At 35.9% G+C, this 19,894-nt stretch overlaps 1 protein-coding gene and 2 long non-coding RNA genes across 3 annotated transcripts; all 3 read left to right on the top strand.

Annotated features, from left to right (window-relative positions):
- Window positions 1–4,976: 4,976 nt before the first annotated feature.
- On the top strand, window positions 4,977–5,745 carry LOC128133925 (uncharacterized). The gene is made up of 2 exons (XM_052771435.1): window positions 4,977–5,385; window positions 5,599–5,745. Exons 1-2 carry the CDS (start codon window positions 5,128–5,130, stop codon window positions 5,701–5,703), a joined length of 363 nt encoding a protein of 120 aa, XP_052627395.1. The 5' UTR covers window positions 4,977–5,127; the 3' UTR covers window positions 5,704–5,745.
- Window positions 5,743–6,127, top strand: LOC128133926 (uncharacterized). The gene is made up of 3 exons (XR_008232246.1): window positions 5,743–5,817; window positions 5,898–5,970; window positions 6,046–6,127. It is a non-coding gene; the product is annotated as an uncharacterized LOC128133926 (long non-coding RNA).
- A 530-nt stretch (window positions 6,128–6,657) lies between these two features.
- Window positions 6,658–8,245, top strand: LOC111881350 (uncharacterized). Its single transcript, XR_006191473.2, has 4 exons — window positions 6,658–7,498; window positions 7,580–7,649; window positions 7,832–7,871; window positions 7,944–8,245. It is a non-coding gene; the product is annotated as an uncharacterized LOC111881350 (long non-coding RNA).
- The last annotated feature ends 11,649 nt before the right edge of the window (window positions 8,246–19,894 follow it).

The following is a 19,894-nucleotide window of genomic DNA, read 5'->3' as shown; positions in this document are numbered from 1 at the left end:
AAATTCATAGAGCAAAACCAAACTATCTATAACACCCACAAATTCGAGCTAAAAATTTAAGATAAAATAGATAATCTTAGATAAAGATGTAGTAGTCGTAATGACTATCTTGTGAATATAAGGAGCACTTAAATCCGGCTTTATATGAAGAAGTTATGCATCTTCGAAGTTTCCCCATCAAAATGACACATCTATGCACGTCATGAAAAGTGAATTGGAGTTAGGTTACTTATTATCCTAAGTAATCTAAACAAAAATCATAGCTATCAAAATAGTGAGAACGTGCATATAAAGAACGCCTAAATCTGACTTCGTATGAGGAAGTTATGATATTTTGAAGTTTCAGCGTAGCAGTGTGCGACACAGAAACCGAAATTAAAATCGGTCGATTGTTATGCAAAACAATCTAAACGAGAATCAAAGATCTCGTGAGTATGAATCCGTCGATATAAAGACAGTGTTTAACAATCTAAGTCTGTTAAAAATATAACTTAAAAATAAAATGAGAATTAGCCGACAGAGTATAAATGAAAGTTGTAGTACTCGTCGATAACTATGCGTGGATATAAAGAACGTCAAAAATGACACTCGTATGACAAAGATATGAATTTATGAAAGAAAAAAAAGCTTCCGTGCGTGCAGACAGGGTACACAACACGCTTTTTAAAACCATTTAAATTCATTCATAATCACTTTCAAGAAAACAACGTATCAACATTATCTCATTACAAATCCCAAGATCAAATCATAATAAACTCCGTGGGGTGTGTGTACAGATCATGCCGACGCCTTCCCGCGATCATCACTGGTACCTGAAACACATAACACATAACACTGTAAGCATAAAGCTTAGTGAGTTCCCCAAAATACCACTCTAACACATATATTAGCCACTCAAGGCTATAGCTCTGCTGACCCTCTGGTCAGTGTGTCTCAGTGGGACCCTCCAGTCCCAACTCTCTGTGGGCTCTCTAGCCCTAACTCTATGGACCCACTGGTCCTATCTCTGGAAACTCTGAATCATGCAAATCACATATCACAATAACACACATAAATAGCATACAGATGCACTGGCACATAACTCAACAGTACACTAACACATAACTCTGTTACCACTCTAGGTAAGGTATAGTGAGAAGACTCACCTCAGATGTCTCGGTAAATCTCCGACTCGGTGGAAATATGGTCTAGCCTTTGCCTAATCACATAAAGTAAAATACTCTCATAAATATAACTCTCGAGGCTAGACTCAACCCTCTCTTGACACAAAGACTCCATTGTTGACCAACCCTCGAAGTCATCAAGTCAACTGTCAAACTTTGACCCGACTCGCCGAGTACACTTAGGTGACTTGGCGAGTCTACGTGTGTCCAATATTCCTTTAGTCCCGCATGACACGTCGAGTCTTACCCCCTGCTCGACGGGTTACACCTGACATGAATCGCGGGGCCATCCCGACTCAACTCGCCGAGTCCCATTATGAACTCGGCGAGTTCCGCCTTGAACTCCAGTCTTCTAAATCCCTCTAACTCACTGAGTCATTCCCCAACTCGGCAAGTACCCACTGGGTGGACTCTGGGGAAAACCCTAACCCTACTCGCCGAGTCTGCTCTTGGACTCGGCGAGTTCATGACATGCACAAACTCAATTGACCTCCTGAGGTCAAATATATTCCTTTGATCCATAGATCTGACCTCCCCAAGCCTGATAATCACGTAAAGCTAGAATCTTGACACTCATGGGACACTTAGGAGGTCTCACTTGGTGATTTAGCCCCAAAAATAACATCCTAAGCTCAAAACCTCCATAGCTCAACATAAAGCAAGCTGGAATAAGCTCTTTAAACAACTATGGGTCCAGATCTGAAGTCTCAATATGAATAGGGGCCATATTCCCACACTTCATTCCAATAAAGGACATAAAAACTCTACATCTATGGATCCCTCCAACAAAACAAAATAAAGGGCGATATAATACCTCAAAGGTGAAGTCTTTTGTTCGAAATCCACAGATGCCCAACTTCCTTGGTCTCCTCTAAGCTGGAATCACCTCCTTCTTGCAAGAATCAACCACAAAGATCAAGAAATGGCTCCTTTCCTCTCACAAACTCTCTAGCTCTTTTAGGGTTTCTCTTTGGGGTTTGGTAGCCGCAATGACGGCCCTAAGGGCCTTTAAATAGGTCCCAAACCTGGGAAATTAGGGTTTCATTAAACAGTGTGAACTCGTCGAGTCCAGTCATAAACCCGGATAAGAATCCGCGACCCTACTCGGCGAGTCTAAGCACCAACTCGCCGAGTTCCTCCGCAAACTCCAAAATAAATGAATAAAATAATATACCTGGGAATCCGGATGTTACAAAACTGGTAGGCGAAGCACTGCCCAAATCACCAGTCATCCACCTAAGTCAAGTGAGTGCATAGTTACTTCCAGCTTACAAATAGATATCAAGTATTTAATTTGCTTATAAGCCCTATATGCTTACTATCTATGTTCCTGAAATCTATGTTGAATGAGATGATATAATATGAGTTTTACTTAAATTAAATCATATATGTATTTTACCGTATTTTTAAAAATATTGGGTAGAAAATGGTTGAGAAGGAGATACTATAATGGTGAGAGACCATGCCAGAGATAATATAATGATGAGACACCATGTCAAAGATAATATAATAGAGAGTAACTATGTCATAGATAATATAATTGTGAGAGACCATGCCAAATATAATATAATGGTGAGAGATCATGCCAGAGATAAAAGAATGGTGAGAGACCATGCCCAACATTGTACTACCGAGAGCAATCATCTAGCAAAGTATTGATGACAACCATAGAATCTTCTAGACAATCTAGTGGAGCACAAGAAGACTCGCAATCTGTAGGTGTTAATGAATCATATTATCCGGGAGTATGGATTGTGTGTTCATTCAGGTACTCTGTCCCCCTCATGGTTGCCTTATTGACATATGTTGCTATGAAATCCCCGAAGTGATATTGTCACCTCGTTGCTTCCAGCAATCCTTTAGGATAGATCTCGTTGAGATCATTAATTTAGGATTAAAGAGTGAGAGTGACGAGAATGGGTAATCAGGCTATTTGTTTGGTCTAACACACACACACACACACACACACACACATATATATATATATATATATATATATATATATATATATACGAGATTTAATTATTTATTGTGGGTTGAAAACAAGGTTGTCAAGATCGGGATCCTACCTAGGATCGTTTTAGGGTTTGCAATATCGGGATCGTAAGATCGGGATCGGGATCCTAAGATCCCACAAAATAAAATATAATTTTAATTTATAATTTTTAATCATGAAAAATATTTCAAACATTCAACTTTTTGTTCAAAAGATATAAAAACTTCAAAATATTAGTCATAAGCTACAATACAAAATGATAAATGGTAAATTGGTAAAGGGTAAAGACATAAAGTGGTAAAAAAATTCATTTGCAAAAAAAAAATAAAAAATAAAAAATAAAAAATAAAATCAAAGGAAGGTAGGATCGGATCTCGATCCTACGATCCTACCTGCGATCTTACGATCCTACATGCAATCCTACCTGAAATACGATCCGGATCGTTTTTCATACCTAGGATCGTAGGATCGTACGATCCTACGATCAGGATCGCGATTTTGACAACCATGGTTGAAAACCCTATGTGCTCATTAGGCTTCCAAGCCTAACCCACTAAGTTTCTTTGTACCATAGGTAGTGGTATGTAGGTATAGGGATACTAATCTGCTGAGAGATTCGAAAATTTTAGGCCATTAGTACAATAAGTTATTGTAAGGTCTATAATGATAATGTTTATGATTATGTTTCTTGTATTATATATGACACCCCAAACTTTTTAATAATCAATGAAAAACATTTCTTCAGACACTACTAGAAAAAAGGCCTTTTACGACGCGCAAAATACGACGCTCATTGATCTATGTTACGCAAAGGAGAGTGACATTAGAAAAATGTCATCTCTTCAAAAAATTTAAGGATAGAAGACACGCATTATTGCGCGCCCTTAAATTAGTGTCTAAAAAAAACACGGAGGGCACCTATAATAAAATGCGCGTCGTCTAAGGATGTCGTTTTATAATTTTTAATGGAACGCGCGTTCCATCCTTTAACAGTAGGGGGAAATGAAATTCTGAAAAAATTAAAAATCCCGCCTTCCTTTTTTTTCTCCTTTCCCTCTTGCCTTGGACGCTCCTTCCTTCCCCCTCCCGACATTGACTGCTGCTTACTTAGCTTCTTCCCTCACTTCTACCTACTGGAACCACCATATCTCCCACTCGATGTTGAAATTGTTAGAAAAAGCCCTAATTATACTCTCAAGTCTAAATACAGAAAAAATAGAAGATGGTGAAGAAGTAGCAGTAGAGGAAGTGGAGGATGAACAGTCGAAAATGGAAGGAATGGCATCAATAGCGTTGTTACTAGATGGGTTAATCTCGGGTCATTTTGTTCAGCTTCCCGAGTCCGTTTATTACCAGATGGGTCAATCTCGTCTTTTTGTCTCGACTTCATATCTCTCTGTAAAGCAAGCGACGACTTCATATCAAAAGTGGAGGTGGCAGCCTAAAGACTGTAATTTGCCAAAGTAAGCATACCTGAAACGTGAAATTGGCAAATTGGATTGCACAGAAACGCGATTGGGATCGGGAATTTTGGTTTTGGAACGCCGATTTGTGAAATTGGGATCAGCACACCCTTTTGAATCGGTTTGTCTTCCTTTACCTCTGTACTCTCACTCACTCTCTCTCTCTCTCCCTCCCTCTCTCTCTCTCTAAGCCCTAAGCTGCCACCATCAATAATAAAATAGTTCGATCAAGTTTAGTTCAATTCCTGATCATCGATTTGAAATTCTATTTCTGATATGACCTTTTGTGCAATTCTTTGACCTTTTAATCTTAGGGTTTATCTTCATGAAATCTAATCTCTGTGAACAAACTAATACACTTTAGGATTAGGGTTTAGTAATGGGATTCCTTCGTTTTTGTTAGGGCGATGTGAGTAATGAACCAAGGAGAAACACACAACAATGTAATCAAGAAGAAGATGTTCCAGTCTTGGTTGATGCAATACTTCCATTATCTGCAGCTGCCATGGCTTTGCCACCTTTATCTATTCGAGGTGATTTGGGAGTTGTTTCTACTGCTGGAGTTAGATATGCATATCCACTCCTAAAATCATTTGCAAAAATGGGACCTCAAGGTGTTCTTGGTGCCACAAAGCTTTTACGCCCTTTTTCAGAAATAGTTGATTCATTGGGACTCAAAGATCCTTTCATTAGAAATTGGGTGGATCTTTTGTCTTTCTTACTTGCTGAAGTGAAATCCGATGGTGTTCTTTCAGCAGAAATGGTACATAATCATATCATACATTAAAAAGTTTCTTTTAAGGTAGTTTTACTTTTTGGTATGATGGAATTGAGGAAGGAATGGAATGGGCTATTCCATTACCACATGTCCTCATCCATTCCATTCCAACCAAACAGAATCCATTCTATTCCTTCATATTTTATAGTTCTCTAAATGTCTAATCTTTTGCCTATATATATATCCACATATTTGCAGATTTATATGTTTGCAGAATGGTATAAACCAGGTTGTAGTTTAGAATACCCTGTTGGTGGAACTGGAGCACTTGTTGAGGCTCTTGTTCTCAGATTTTCCTTCTGATAAACTTCCAAAAATGTCAGAACCTTCACAACTTATGACAGAAAATACACGTTCCGATCTTTATGTTGCACTCCCTGTTCTCAGTCAAGGAAAGAAATGGGTCTTACTATACAGGTAAAAGTTCATCTTCATCATATTTTCAGTTTCACATTATTCTTGAATCTTGATATATCATTATCTTTTTTATATGTTAGTACATGGAGGCATGGCATATCTCTTTCAACCTTATATAGAAGAAGCAATCTTTGCCCTGGGTTAAGTCTACTGGTAATGTCTTGTCTTCAGTAACTATGCAAAATGTCAACTTTACCCTTTAACTGAAACTTGATTAAACATTTTCAGGTTGTTGGAGATCGTAAAGGTGCAGTGTTTGGTGGTTTAGTTGAGGCACCTTTGAAACCATCAATAAAGAAAAGATACCAGGTTTTATAATTGTTTAATTAAGTTCGTTTCTCTATATGTTGACAAAAGACTTTTCTACCCTTTTTCACTATGATGAGTAAATACTATATAGGGATCGAATGATACATTTGTGTTTACAAATACACCAGGGCGTACTGTTACAAATACACCAGGGCGTACTGTTAATAGAGGAAAATAATTGTTAACACATGAACTTTTTCTTGTTTATTAACAGCATGGATGATGATGATGGTGATGGAGAACCAGAAAGTGCAAGCCTTTGCAATCCCTACGGGTCCAACTTGGGCGTTTTACCACCCTATTGTACTGCAAAGTGACATCACACCTAGTTAGTTGGTTTGGTTCATAAATAAACAGAGCTTTCAGATTCCAGTAAGCATTCTGGGAATCTTCTTCAAGAACATGAATATTCTTGAAGGGATTCTGAGTATAATGTGAACTGAAACTTGGCAGGATTGTGAAAATTTAAAAAAAATTGACTCCACGACATTGGTTTTCTGATACTCGTGTTGGTTTTGGTTGCAGTTGTCAGGGTTCACAAAGCTGTAATGGAAATCTTAGGATTCAGGGCAGAAAATCAAGATTCAGTCACCAAAAATCTATCTCTTGCGTTTCAGGGAGCCCAAATGATGATCAAATCCAGGGGCATATTCGTCTTGTTTCAAAGTATGCATTGAGGAGGATCAGATGATAGTTTCATTCACATTATCAAAAGACAATAAGTATCTTCTTGTTAGTCTCGTGAATGAAGAGTTACATCTTTGGAACATCCAGGGGCATATTCGTCTTTGGAACACTTGAGCTTTTATTTGGTGGAATTGCTCGTATCCTGCGTACTTTTTTTCCATTATTAAGAAGTTCAACCAATTTTTGGTCAGGTATGTCTTCATTTAAAAGATTATAATTTCTTCAAAAACATGTGTGCTTTAAAAAGGAACAATGGTGAAGTTGAATATTTGTTATGTAGGATGGGAGTCTTTGATGTGTTCTGTGAAGAACATCATTGCAAATGGTAGTAAAGAGGTTTCCCTTGCTGCAGTAGGGTGTTTGCAAATGGGGCTAACATGAAACAACAATTTCAACTAATAAATTGATTTGCACCATAATTTCTTTTTAACAAAACATGTTTATAAGTTATATAGCAATCTGTTCACAACAGAAACCATTTCATTTTCATAAAAAGCCTGCTCCACTTAGCAACCTCACTGTTTCATTAGGAATGATAACATTAGGATTCCTAACAGTAACAGGTGGATATGTTTTGCTATGAACTGATTTGTAAGATTCATTGACCTGAAGACTAAGGGCCCTCATTGTTGGAAGTATTGGAGAGTTTTTATCAGCTGCTTTGCTGCCTCCAGAGCCATTAGCTGTAAGTGTTAACAGTTCTTGATGACTTGAATCTTAGTGAATGATTCAAATTGCTAAATGATAGAACTTTAATTTGTTCTAGGTCCAAAATGTTGTGGATTTTTCAAAGATGATTGGAGCATTAGATGTAAATGAAAATCTTACACATCTTGGTTAGTTTATATTAATATATTTATAAAAGTTTATTTCCTAAGATTATCTTTTCTCATTTTTTCAAAATATACGTAAATATCTGGTAATGCTTCCATTGGATCCGAAATTAGGGAAAATGCTAATAATGGGTGCTTTTTTTTCGTTGCTTTGATCATATTCTTACAATTGTTGCTAGACTTAGTGTCAGGGATCATTTTCTTTTGCCTCAAGAGAACAAAGACGTGAGTAATCCAGCTACTTTCACACAAGGGCATTTTGGTCTTTTCCTGATATCTTTTGTATGTCTATTTCAGCAAGCTAGTACAACAAAATCAATATTTTCTGCAAAGGATTACAATGATCATATGGCACTTGTGTGTGAATATGAAGGATGGAAAGAAGCTGAAAGAGAAGGATATGCTTATAAATATTGCTGGAGGAATTTCCTTTATGCTCAAACACTTCAAGCTATACATTCTTTAAGGAATCGTTTATCCATATTTTAAAAGATGCTCAATTACTTGAGACTAAATCGGGGATTAGCAACAGATTAAGTCATAATCAATCATCGGTTAGCGCCATTATATGCTCAGGCCTTTTTCCTGGCATTGCATCTGTAGTGGTATGTATGCTTAATGCTTATTTATTTAATTTACAATTTACAATACAATTGATAGATATATGAATCCATATGTTAATTTTGTTCTTTTTTATTTTTAATATGTGCAGCATAGGGAGACATCAATGTCCTTCAAAACTATAGATGATGTCCAAGTCTTACTCTATGCAGTAAGTATTAAAGAAATAGCAATGCACTTTCATTCATTTGTTTCATATTTTTTTCACATTTCTCTAATGATATTTTTCCTTGAGTCATAGAATGATTGGCTCATATCTTGTTTTTTGATATTTATACGCAGTTTTTTTCTTACGTCGGTGGTGGCGAAGTTCAAGATTAAGGGAGACTTGTAATCATGTTTGGCTTTCCTTTCCAGTAAGAAACAGAGTTGTATGATTATTTGTTAGTTTTATAGGAATGTATAACACATGTTAGCAATGTATTATTTTTGTTTAACATTTGAATGATTTTTTGTATGACATTATAGTTTGTGCAATTTATTTTATATTATGCAATGGATTGTATTTTTTGTATATGGTATTTTATTTCTATTATAAGAAATTAAATGAAAATTTAATTTAAAAATTAATAAATATATAAATTTTTTTTTAAACATTTAAATTTACGATACGCAAAAATGTATGTCATCTTCATTTATGACATGACCTTTCTTGACAGGGGCTTTCTTGATACGCATTGCGTGTCATTAACACGCGCGTCGTAAGGTTACGACACGCGAATGCGTGTCGTCTTCCTTTATGACAGGGCCTTCCTTGATACGCATTGCGTGTCGTAACCGCGCGTCGTAAATGCGCGTCGTCTATAGACGACGCGCAAAAGCGCATCGTCTCTCTTTATGACAGAGCCTTCCTTGACACGCATTTGCGCGTCGTCTGAGCGTTTTACGACGTGCAATGAGCGTCGTAAAAGGCCTTTTTTCTAGTAGTGAGAAATGCTTTTATCTCACATATTTATTATGGGACAAATTTTGCATTTATAAAGAATTCTTTTGTTTTAAAATAAGCATAAAGAAAATGGTCTTTTCGGGCCATAAAAATGGGGGTGTCACAGTTTCTAATGCCCGTGTTTCCTGCTAGATTAGTCATAGTTGTAATTACTTTGGTCAACTATTGTAATTTTTATATGAATGAATAAGAAAGGATTAGTCATATATCTATGTGCTTATGTGTATTGTACGATATTTTATGTGAATTATATAAGTATTTAACAATAAAATAAATAAGATTAAAATATGCATTGAAAGTAGAAGATTGTTTAGGACAAATAATCTTAACCTAGTTGTATTACACGTAATAAGGATTCTAGAGATATAATGAGCGTTCAAATCCGACTTTGCATGAAGAAGTTATGTTTCTTCGAATTTTCACGACTAAACCGGTACGACTCTACGTATCGTAAAAAGTAAATTTTTGTTAAATTACTTTTTTGCCTAATTGATCTAAACAAAAGTTATAGTAGTCGTTAAACCGAGAGCGTGCATATAGAGAACGTTTAATTATGACTTCATTCGAGAAAATTATGATTTTACTTAGATTCGACATAGTAGTGTACAACTCAAAAATCGAATTTTTGATCCATCGATTTTTAGCCGAAACAATCTAAACAAGAATTGAATATCTCGTTAATAGGAGCCCAACGATATAAGGACAGCCGAAAACGGACTTCGGATGTGAAAGTTATGCATTTCATACGGGTTTTAACAGTATAAGTCTGTATGAAAAAAAATAAAGTTAAAATTAGCCGACGGAGCTAAAGGAAAGTTATAGACCTTGTTAAAATCTTTTCCTTGGATATAAAGAACGTCAAAAACGGAGATTGTATGAAGAAATTATACAATTTTGAAAATCTAAAATTCGGCACGCGCGTGCACGTCACACATAGCTTGCGGCCGAAGCTAGCCACACTGCCCCACCCAAATCAAGACACATGTCAGCTAACCAATTGACCAACGTCAGCCTAGTGCGTGGCGCGTAAGCCTACGGTGCGTGACGTGCATCGTTTTTTCGAATATAAATGATGTGCTTCGTATATGCTTTCACCTCCACACCCCTTCACACTTTCTCTCTCGATCAAAATTACCTTTTAAGCTATTTTCCCTCGTTTTTCGCCTACAATGAAGCTGTGTGTAACACCCATTTTCCTAGATGAATCGAATTAGGGTTTCAAGGAGTCAGATGGTGAAATTTTAAAAGAATTGGAGCCTCATAACGCGACCTTTGAGTGGTCATGATGTGAGATGGGTTTAAATGAAAATTATAATCGGGACTGGTCTCACGACGTGAGACATAGAGGCTCACGACGTGATAACTGATGTAGCCCAAGCCCATGATCTTTTAGGGTTTCCTTTATATTTAAGCACATATAAACTTATTTTAGGGTTTCTTATTAGCTTCCAAACCCTCTTTCACCTCAGAAAACACTAGCCTTCATTGCTTGCTTGACCCTTGGTTATTTTGGAGCTTTTCTTGGTTTGGAAGAAGAAGAAAAAGAAGAAGAAGAAGGTGATCCTTTGAAGAGGCTTGCAAGGAATCATCATCATTATCACCGTACATTGTTTATGGACCATTGTAAGTGTTAAAGCTTCTACCTTTATTGTTATATGAGGCTAGATCTAAGTTTTGTCCCACTGTTCTCCTTGGTTAAGTAAGTTTGAATGAATGGAATCACACATCTACCCTTTTACATGCCTAATAATAGGCTATATATACCTAGACCTAAATAACAAAGGCCCAGCCCAAAGCCCAAAAGCTTAACCGAAACCACATGTGATTTCGATCAAAACACCACCGAAAACATGTTGTTTTCGGTCCTAGACCGAGAACTCTAATATCTATGAGGAGCAAAGTATAAACCACAATTTATGACCTAACAATTTAAGAATATAATTGCAATGTCTTGTCACTTATAATCTGTCCAACTTGCAAATATCATTTATGTTTAAGTGGACCACAATATTCGTGATTGACCAGAGCTACTCATGCAGGTGTGTGCTGATGAACGGTGTTAAAACTGCTTGACAACTTTTGATCCCAAAAGTTTCTATTTTGTACATTTTGTATTTTATTTTTGTTATTGTTAAATTTGTTCATATTTTTCCTCTATGCACAAATTTAGGAGGAGAATTAAAAATTAAAAAAACAAAACAAAAAATTCATAAAAATCAAAAATACGAAAATACAAAAAATATGTTTATTTTTGTTTTTATTTCTTTTTCAGAAAAATAAAAGAATTCCAAAAATATTGTTTTGAGCGTATTTTAATTTTATTATTATTTCTTAGTTGTTTTATTGTGTGCTAAGTTTGTTTTTATTTTTGTTTTTATCTGAAAATTTTCATTTGTCTTAAAACGCAAATTTAAAAGAAGAGACTCAAAGAGATTGTATCCGGATTTTCTAAGCAAGGACAAGAAATTTGGAAAGGAATTGACAGTTATTACACTTCACACCACTTTCACAAAGAATTGAAGGCATGAAACCGTACAAACTGTCAGTTAGACAGTTTCTTTCTAAGAACTGTCGTATTTATGGAATTGAAAAGTCTGAAACTGTACAGATTGTCAAAGTTGGTCTTGTAAGTTATCTTTACCTAAGAACTGTCATGGCACCAGTGCGATTCACCCAACTGGGAAATAGATATCGTTGAACATCCCGCCCAGGGTCTTGACAATCTTTTGTCATGCAAAACTGTGAAGACTCAAATGTATTCTCAGATACATTCTTCGTAGGTAAAGAAATTAACGGTTTAGGCACCAGGGTGATGCATCTCGCAAGGCACAATTATCGTTGAACGTCTCGCCAAGGGCCAAGTTAACTTGTTAACTTAAAAGACTTTATTGAGATCTTTGATCGAGGATATGCAGGGGCTAACATCAAAAATAGCCATAAGTAGTTCTCCGATACTCAACAAATCACAGTGCGTTCCTCCATGTTCACACAGATACTGCGAGTAGTCTCCATCTGAGCCAAGGCTGGGTCCTTGAACAACTGTGGTAAGAAGGGTCTTTATGACTCTATGATCCATAGGGACTTTTTAGTCAGAGTTACTCTTCAAGACGCATCTGTGATCGTTAAAGAACATTCATTCGAAGGAACTAGAAGTGAAGATTATCCTGCAACATAAAATCTTTCAACCCTAGAAGCAAGTTGAAACTGTATTTAAAGTTATGTGATGAATTTCATTGAAGCCCCCTCAATAAATTTGCTGCTATTTATGAACCTGCTCAAGTGATCCAGAAGAATCGGTCTCTCTGTCATTATATTTGAAGTATTTCAAAGTTAAATTGTTGATTTTAAAGAACCTTTACAGGAAGCCTTTACACCCAATGTGTGTTCCAAGTCAAATTCTTAAAAGGAAGTCCGACTGCTCAAGATCAAGTCATTCATGCAGAAATTTATATGTTCATCTTGAAGTTGTGAAGAAATTGAAGATTAAGGCTAAAAGTCAAGATCAAAGAGAAGATTGAAGAGAAAACAAAGCTATAAACCAAGGGGGAGATTGTTTGGTCATAAATTGAGGTTTATACTTTGCTTTTCATAGATATTAGAGTTCTCGGTCTAGGACCGAAAACAACATGTTTTCGGTGGTGTTTGGATCGAAATCACAAGTGGTTTCGGTTAATCTTTTGGGTTTTGGGTTGGGCCTTTGTTATTTAGGTCTAGGTATATATAGCCTATTGTTAGGCATGTAAAGGAGTAGATGTGTGATTCCAATCAGCCAAGAACGTGTTCTAGAGAGAAACAGAGAGAAAACCAAGTGTAATCTGAATCTTATGTACCAGACTATCATTGAATATAGTGTGCATTGAAGATTCATCTTGTGCTCTTGTTCCATATCATGTTTTGTATCATTCACTTGATTAGGATTCCACAGCATCATAGTGAAATCGATTGATGCATCACGATTGATACTCGTTAAAGCTCTGATACCAATTGTAAGACCCAAAATCGTGATGTATCAATCGAACTAGATTGACACAAAGGATTTTTCGGTTCTAGAAAAATTAGAGATATCATAGTTGGTATTAGAGCATTAGTTTAAGCGAACTAGAAATTGTGAGGATTTATTAAACATAGATTTCTAAGTGATGACAGTGAGGTGTGTGTCTATTATATCTTAGGTTGTATGCCTAAATTGACACAAGCACTAAAATAGCTTATGGTGCAGGCATTAATTGATATTAGGTGCTAATAGATTTGTTTTATAACATGCCTTAGGTTGAAAAACTTACTTGCTATGATGTACACTATCATATTTTAAGAAAGATTCCTTATATGTTAATATGTGCTAAATGATAAATAATATAGCATGCCTTAGGTTGCTTACCTAGATTACTATTACTCGATGAGAACTATGGTTTGGAGGAGGAAATTTTATGTGTACATGATTCTAAATGTTTAATTATTGTATAAGAATTGACATATAACTTTTTGAGAGAATAAGGAGACTTAAGAAGTTATCAATTGATATCGTAAATAATAACTATAGTGTGGTATCATACTTTTAGAGTGTGTTTGGTAAAATAATAATATGTTTGGAGGGGTATTGTATGCGTGAAGTATGTTTGCAACTAGAGGGATGTTAAAACCTTGTTGTAATCCATGAAGTCGTCTCACCACCTGGCAATTCCATCACTAACCAGATTGAAGCATTGATTACTTAAAGATTCAGAAGAAATAAAGATGGTGATAAATACTTTGGTGATATCGAAGTGAAGTTATGCAGAATTCAAGAAAGATGAAAGTAAAGACTAACATAGTTTTAAAACTCAATAAGCTAAGACCTTTTCTATTTATATGAGGTAGTACGTAGTTCGAGTGGAATGATAAGAGTTGGTATTTACCATAATATAGGATGCTCTGACTTAGTATTTAATAATACTAAGTGACGATTAACTCTATCACATCCTTACGTGAATTCCGTAGTGTGTTAAGCCGACTTTAACATATAGGAATAGGATGGAGAAAATAGTTATTAGGTTGTGAAGTGTTAATGAACTTACTTGTTTAAGTAAAGTTAGAACATGTAGATGAAGTAGCGATACACCCATAATATTGCACGATAAGAGATACTTGTTTCAGGGATGACAGAGAACCATGTTGAAGCTAGTGAAACATGTTGAGATGCAGCCCAGAAGCAGGCTTCCTAGGATTGACTCTTATAAAGTAGACGGGACACATATATAGTTGAGAGGCAAAATTTTAGGATCGACTCCTATAAAGTAAAGGATGATGAAGTGAAGAGATGGAAAAATATGCATGGTGACATCTATATGTCAACAGGTGGTATAAATAAGTTGAAGAGTGGTTTTCTCCATACCACCAAGGTAAATTAATATGTACTATATCCCGGAGAGTAGACATTATACTGTAAGTAATACGAGAGTTCGGAAATAGAATTCCTAGAGAATTAAGAAAAAGCATTAAACTATGCTAGATCGAGCATAAGCGTGGGAAGAATCATGTAAGGGAAGTCTAGGAAACTTTAATATGTGCTCAGTAAAGTACATGGTTATTATTAGAGCACCTTGAAGAGATGTGAAAATCCTAGTGGAGTCTAGGGAAATTGTTGTGAGTTCCCATTTGGACACAAACTTATATGTTAAAATCTCTTATGGTTATTATGTAAAGTGACTTGGGAACTGCGAGGAAATTCTTGGGACGAGTATGCATATGTGTGAAAGGTACTATAGACCTATACTAACAAAAACACATGATCCTTAATTGAATTGAGAAGAGTCACAAGGTTACTAAGGCACCAGTAGTTGAGTTTTTTTGTCTGTTTTCGTCATTACTTGCATTTTAGTGATGACTAGGAAGATGATTTTTGTTCAGACCCTAGTGGTCATAAAAGAATGAGTTTGAATAATGTAGATTTGCACAAGTGAGTCAATTTATGTGATATAGTAACAGACTTTAGTCGGGAGAATTAAGAAGGAGATTGGTCGAAATGATCGACAAAAGATTGCAGCCTTTGTTAAGGCTAAGCAACTAGTAGCTAAAAATGATAACTTCCATAATGTGATTGTACCACATTAGTGTTGGGTTTTATGTACTATAACACTCCTATGGTGCACATACAACCCTAATGCTTTGGATCTAAGTTTTCTCTAGTTATACATGCAACAAAAATTATCCAAAGCATGAAACCTATAACTAGCACACAACATAGATATTTGAAACACAAAAACTAATTACAAGAATACCTCTTAGTTGTAGCATGTAGAATTTGGCCTTTCAAGAGCTTAGCACCTCAAGTGTGATGCCTCAAACAAGTCACAAACACCATGAACAAATGGAGGATTATGAGAGAGGTTAGGCACACCAAAAATCGACTATACTCTTCATGGAATACAAGTCATGATGTAGGGTTTAGGGAATACATATATAGTGTAGAATTCCAAGAGTCATATGCAAACCCTAATTCTTACACTTAGGCTTATGATCCCATAACTCATATGGAATAACTCTTCATGGACTCTCACATAAACTTAGTCCATCATGGATCAATAGCTCAAACCATATGTATCTCTGATTTACATAATCAGCCCCCGTTAATTTAATTAGTCTTTTTTGATCACTAAATTAATTTAACTAATTCTTGATCAATACTAATTAAATAATATGATTTATCAATTAATATATTATACTTATAATATGTTAATAAATCACAAATAACCTCTTTCTCACATATCCATCCTATCAAATTGTTCTGGTGAAGGCAACCCGAAATAGACCATGCTACTCTTGGGTCAAGTACATATCAATTATAGTTATGGTCTTAGACACCTAATCCAACAATTAGAAAATGTAAGGTCAAACCTTGAAATATGATGATGTTTGAAATAAATCTTTCAGCATCAGCGCATATCTCAGCATCAGCATCAGCATTTCAGCAGCTCAGTGTATTTAGATTTATTCAGTGCATTGTAACAGATTTTGTATTTATCTTGTTTCCATAGTTAGCGTAAATTAGTTAGCTGGCATATCCCTGATTTATAGGGATTGTCTAGAATAGTAGTATATAATCTTTTGTATCAGTTTGTGAAAGGTAACACCTTTCACAAACCCTAATAGCCGCTTTGTGCACACGATAATCTCTTTGTGAGATTATCTTTCTTAGTGAAAGTTTTTCTTTGTGAATCCTTATTTGTTCTTGTTTACTGTCATTGTTTGATAAATTGATTGATCTAAGGTCTTTTCAATTGGTATCAGAGCAGGTTTCTTTTATCAAACAAATGGCTTCATCTTCTTCTTCTTCGTCAAACTCATCAAATCATCCTTTTGCTAAAATTTGTCCTTTTGATGAAACAAATTTTGACATGTGGAAAATAAAGGCTCTATATGCTTTAGAGTCAGTAAATGAAGACATGTTGGACATCGTCGAAAAGGGTTCGTTCGTCCCGATGTATTTGCCTCTGAAAAACAACGTTCCTGATGGTGCTATGAAGAAAACACCTAGAGAAAACTGGACGGCAGATGACAAAAGAAAAAATGGTCTAGATGTTCGTGCTCGTGCTGCAATCAGCTACGCTTTGCCATACAATATCTTCGGGCTGGTTCAAAATTGCATCTCAGCAAAAGAGATGATGGATACTTTGACTGTATCTTTTGAAGGCACTGAAGAAGTCAAGGCTACTCAAATAAATGATCTTAACAGAAGGTATGAACATTTTTTTGCAAAGAAAGGTGAAACTTTGACTCAAACCTTTAACAGGTTCAATACTCTTGTTAATGATCTGCGGAGATTAGATCAGTTGAAGCATAGAACTGTTCTAGTGCAGAGGTTTTTGGATTCTCTGGGTGCAGGTTGGGAGAACCATGTTGATGTGTTGAAAAATAGTGAGAAGATCAACACTATGGACTTACAAAGTCTCTATGGAAACCTTCGATACTATGAGGAATCCAAGCTTCAGAGAAAGGAGCTAATGAAGGATTCTCAGCGTGAACATCTGTAGCTTTGTTCTCAAACAAAAAGCTGGTGTCAGATTCAGACACTGAAAGCCATTCAGATACTGATTCCTCTAAAGCTGACACTGATGATCTTGAAAAGGTTGTGGCTAGTGTAGCTTTGATTGTAAAGACTTTTGAGAAATCAGGCCGAAACTTCTCAAAGTTTCAGAAGAAGATGGGTGGAAAGTTTTTAAAAAGATCAGAAGCTGATAAAAAGCATGGTACTGATAATAAAGGGAAAACTCAGTGCTTTAACTGTGGAAGCACTGATCATTTTGCAAAAGAATGTAAACAAAGAACCCAAAGCTCGGATGAATACTGGAAGCAGAAGTACAACAAGCTGATTGAGAAACTGAAAGCAGAGAACTTGGAACATAAAGTTCTTGTTGCTGAAGAAGAAAAATGGAAGACTGATGAGGAGTCATCAGATGATGAAGTCAAGTGTCTGATGGTAAAGATAGAAGACACTGATGTTTCTGAAAAAGGCACAAGTACATTTGATGTTGATATGTCTGATGCAGTTTAAAACTCCAGGAAGCACAACTCTGACTCTCCTTCAATGTATCAGGTCAAAAACTTTGTTTCCTATTCAATGAATGAAAAAATCAGAATGTTTGAGTATTTGGGTGTTATTAATTCTAAGAAGAATCAAACAATAAGGGATTTGCAAAATCAACTTGATCTTCTTAAAACTGAAATATCCATGAAAAATAACATTATTGACTCCACTCAAGAAAATCTTAGAATCACTAGTTTGTCAAACTCATCTTTGTCTGCTGAAATTGATAATGTTAAAAATCTTTTGATCAAATAACAAACTGTGCTTCAAACTTTGGCAAAATCTCACAAAAATGCTAATTATATTATTTCTGCTCAAATTCCACATTCATGTGAGAAAATTCTTGGGGGTAATTTTGCAGAAGCTGAAAAGGTTTTTAAATCACAAGAAAAAGAATCTGAATTTTACTCCATGAATGAGATGAAAAACAGTTTCAAAAACAAGTTTTTCAGTAACTCCTTTATTAGTCAGAGTCTAATTGATGAATACTGTGTTACTAACTCTAATGGTGTCACTGAGTGCAATGTTGAAATTACCGGAATTGATCCAACCTCTTACCCTGCACATCTTGTAAGACCAACTCCTCTCACTGAGAATATTATTGCCTTCCCTATCTCTAATGGAGTGTTTCACGCTGTTCATGAACAACTTAAGAATTTTCCTGATTGCAATGCATTTGTGAATAAGTCCAAATCAGACACTGATGATAGTTCATCATCTATCACTGATCATAATTTGTCTGACACTGAATTCAGTTGTGATTCAATGATAAACAAAAGGACACAAAGCTCTCTTGGTGAATCTTACAAGTCAAAATGTGTAAAGTTCAAAAAATTGCTCACCAAGAAGAACTTTGGTACTAGAGTTTGTTACAGATGTGGTGATACCTCTCATAAGATCAGTGAATGTTTATTTGATAAATTATCTTTAAGAGCTGATAATATTAAAGTTAGAAATGAAAAATTGACTCTTAAGTCAAATTCTTTAAACTGTCTTCCTAAGGAGTGTTATAACCTATTATCAAATAACTTTGTGAATGACCCATCCTCGAATGGGTCAGTATGTTCTAACTAGTTTCTCAGCACTGCAGGGTCAGGAGCATCTTTGGTACTTAGATAGTGGTTGCTCAAGACATATGACAGGATCCAAGTCTCTCCTGGAAGACTATGTCAAGAAAACTGGTCCTACAGTTACATACGGAGACAATGGAAAGGGGTTCACTAAAGGAGATGGAAATATCAAGTGCAATAACATAGTTTTTCAAAACGTTTCATATGTAAAGGGTGTCAAACACAATCTCATCTCAATCAGTCAATTGTGTGATGCTGACTATGAAGTTCACTTTACAAAGAAGGAAGGAAGAGTTGTCAACACTGACAAGAACATCGTACTTTCAGCAAGTAGAAAAGATGATATATATGTTCTTGATATGTTCTCATGTGACAAGGCGCTGATGCAATGCTTCTTTACAAAGTCTCAAACCAATCTCAACTGGATTTGGCACAAAAGGTTTTCTCATCTGAACTTCAAGAATCTATCCAAAATATCCAATCAAGATCTAGTTAGAGGTCTCCCAAAATTCAGCGTTGTTAAAGACAAGATGTGCTCAACTTGTGAATAAGGAAAACAAACCAAGTCATCTTTCAAACCCAAGTCATGTTCCAGTATATCTGTTCCTCTTCATTTACTCCACATGGACTTGTCGGACCTATTCCTGTCCGTTCTCTAGGTGGAAACAAGTATACTCTAGTGGTTGTGGATGAGTTCACTCGATTTACATGGGTGGTTTTCCTAAAGAAGAAGAGTCATGCTGCACAAGAAATTATCTCACTGATTCGTAAAAATGAGACACTGACAGGTCTCAAAGTTAAGCAGCTAAGAAGTGATCATGGCACTGAGTTCCAGAATTCAACTCTTGAAGAATTTTGTGATCATAAAGGGATTGGGCAAAACTTCTCAGCTCCTCGTACTCCTCAACAAAATGGAGTTACTGAACGAAGAAATAGAACACTGATTGAGGCAGGAAGGACCTTAATGATTCATGCTGGTCTTCCTATGTCGTTTTGGGCTGAAGCTGTCAATACAACGTGCTTTACTCAGAATCGATCTCTAATTCAC

The sequence above is a fragment of the Lactuca sativa genome, chromosome 4 (assembly GCF_002870075.4).
Source record: "Lactuca sativa cultivar Salinas chromosome 4, Lsat_Salinas_v11, whole genome shotgun sequence".
Taxonomy (NCBI): domain Eukaryota; kingdom Viridiplantae; phylum Streptophyta; class Magnoliopsida; order Asterales; family Asteraceae; genus Lactuca; species Lactuca sativa.
The sequence above is the reverse complement of the archived record's forward strand: the minus strand, read 5'-3'. Positions and strand labels throughout refer to the sequence as shown.

Excerpts from the sequence above, each read along its gene's own strand:
- LOC128133925 (XM_052771435.1), top strand. The coding sequence starts at position 5,128 with ATGGCTTTGCCACCTTTATCTATTCGAGGTGATTTGGGAGTTGTTTCT. Across the intron at positions 5,386-5,598 it reads GTGTTCTTTCAGCAGAAATG|ATTTATATGTTTGCAGAATG; the intron begins GTACATAATCAT and ends ACATATTTGCAG.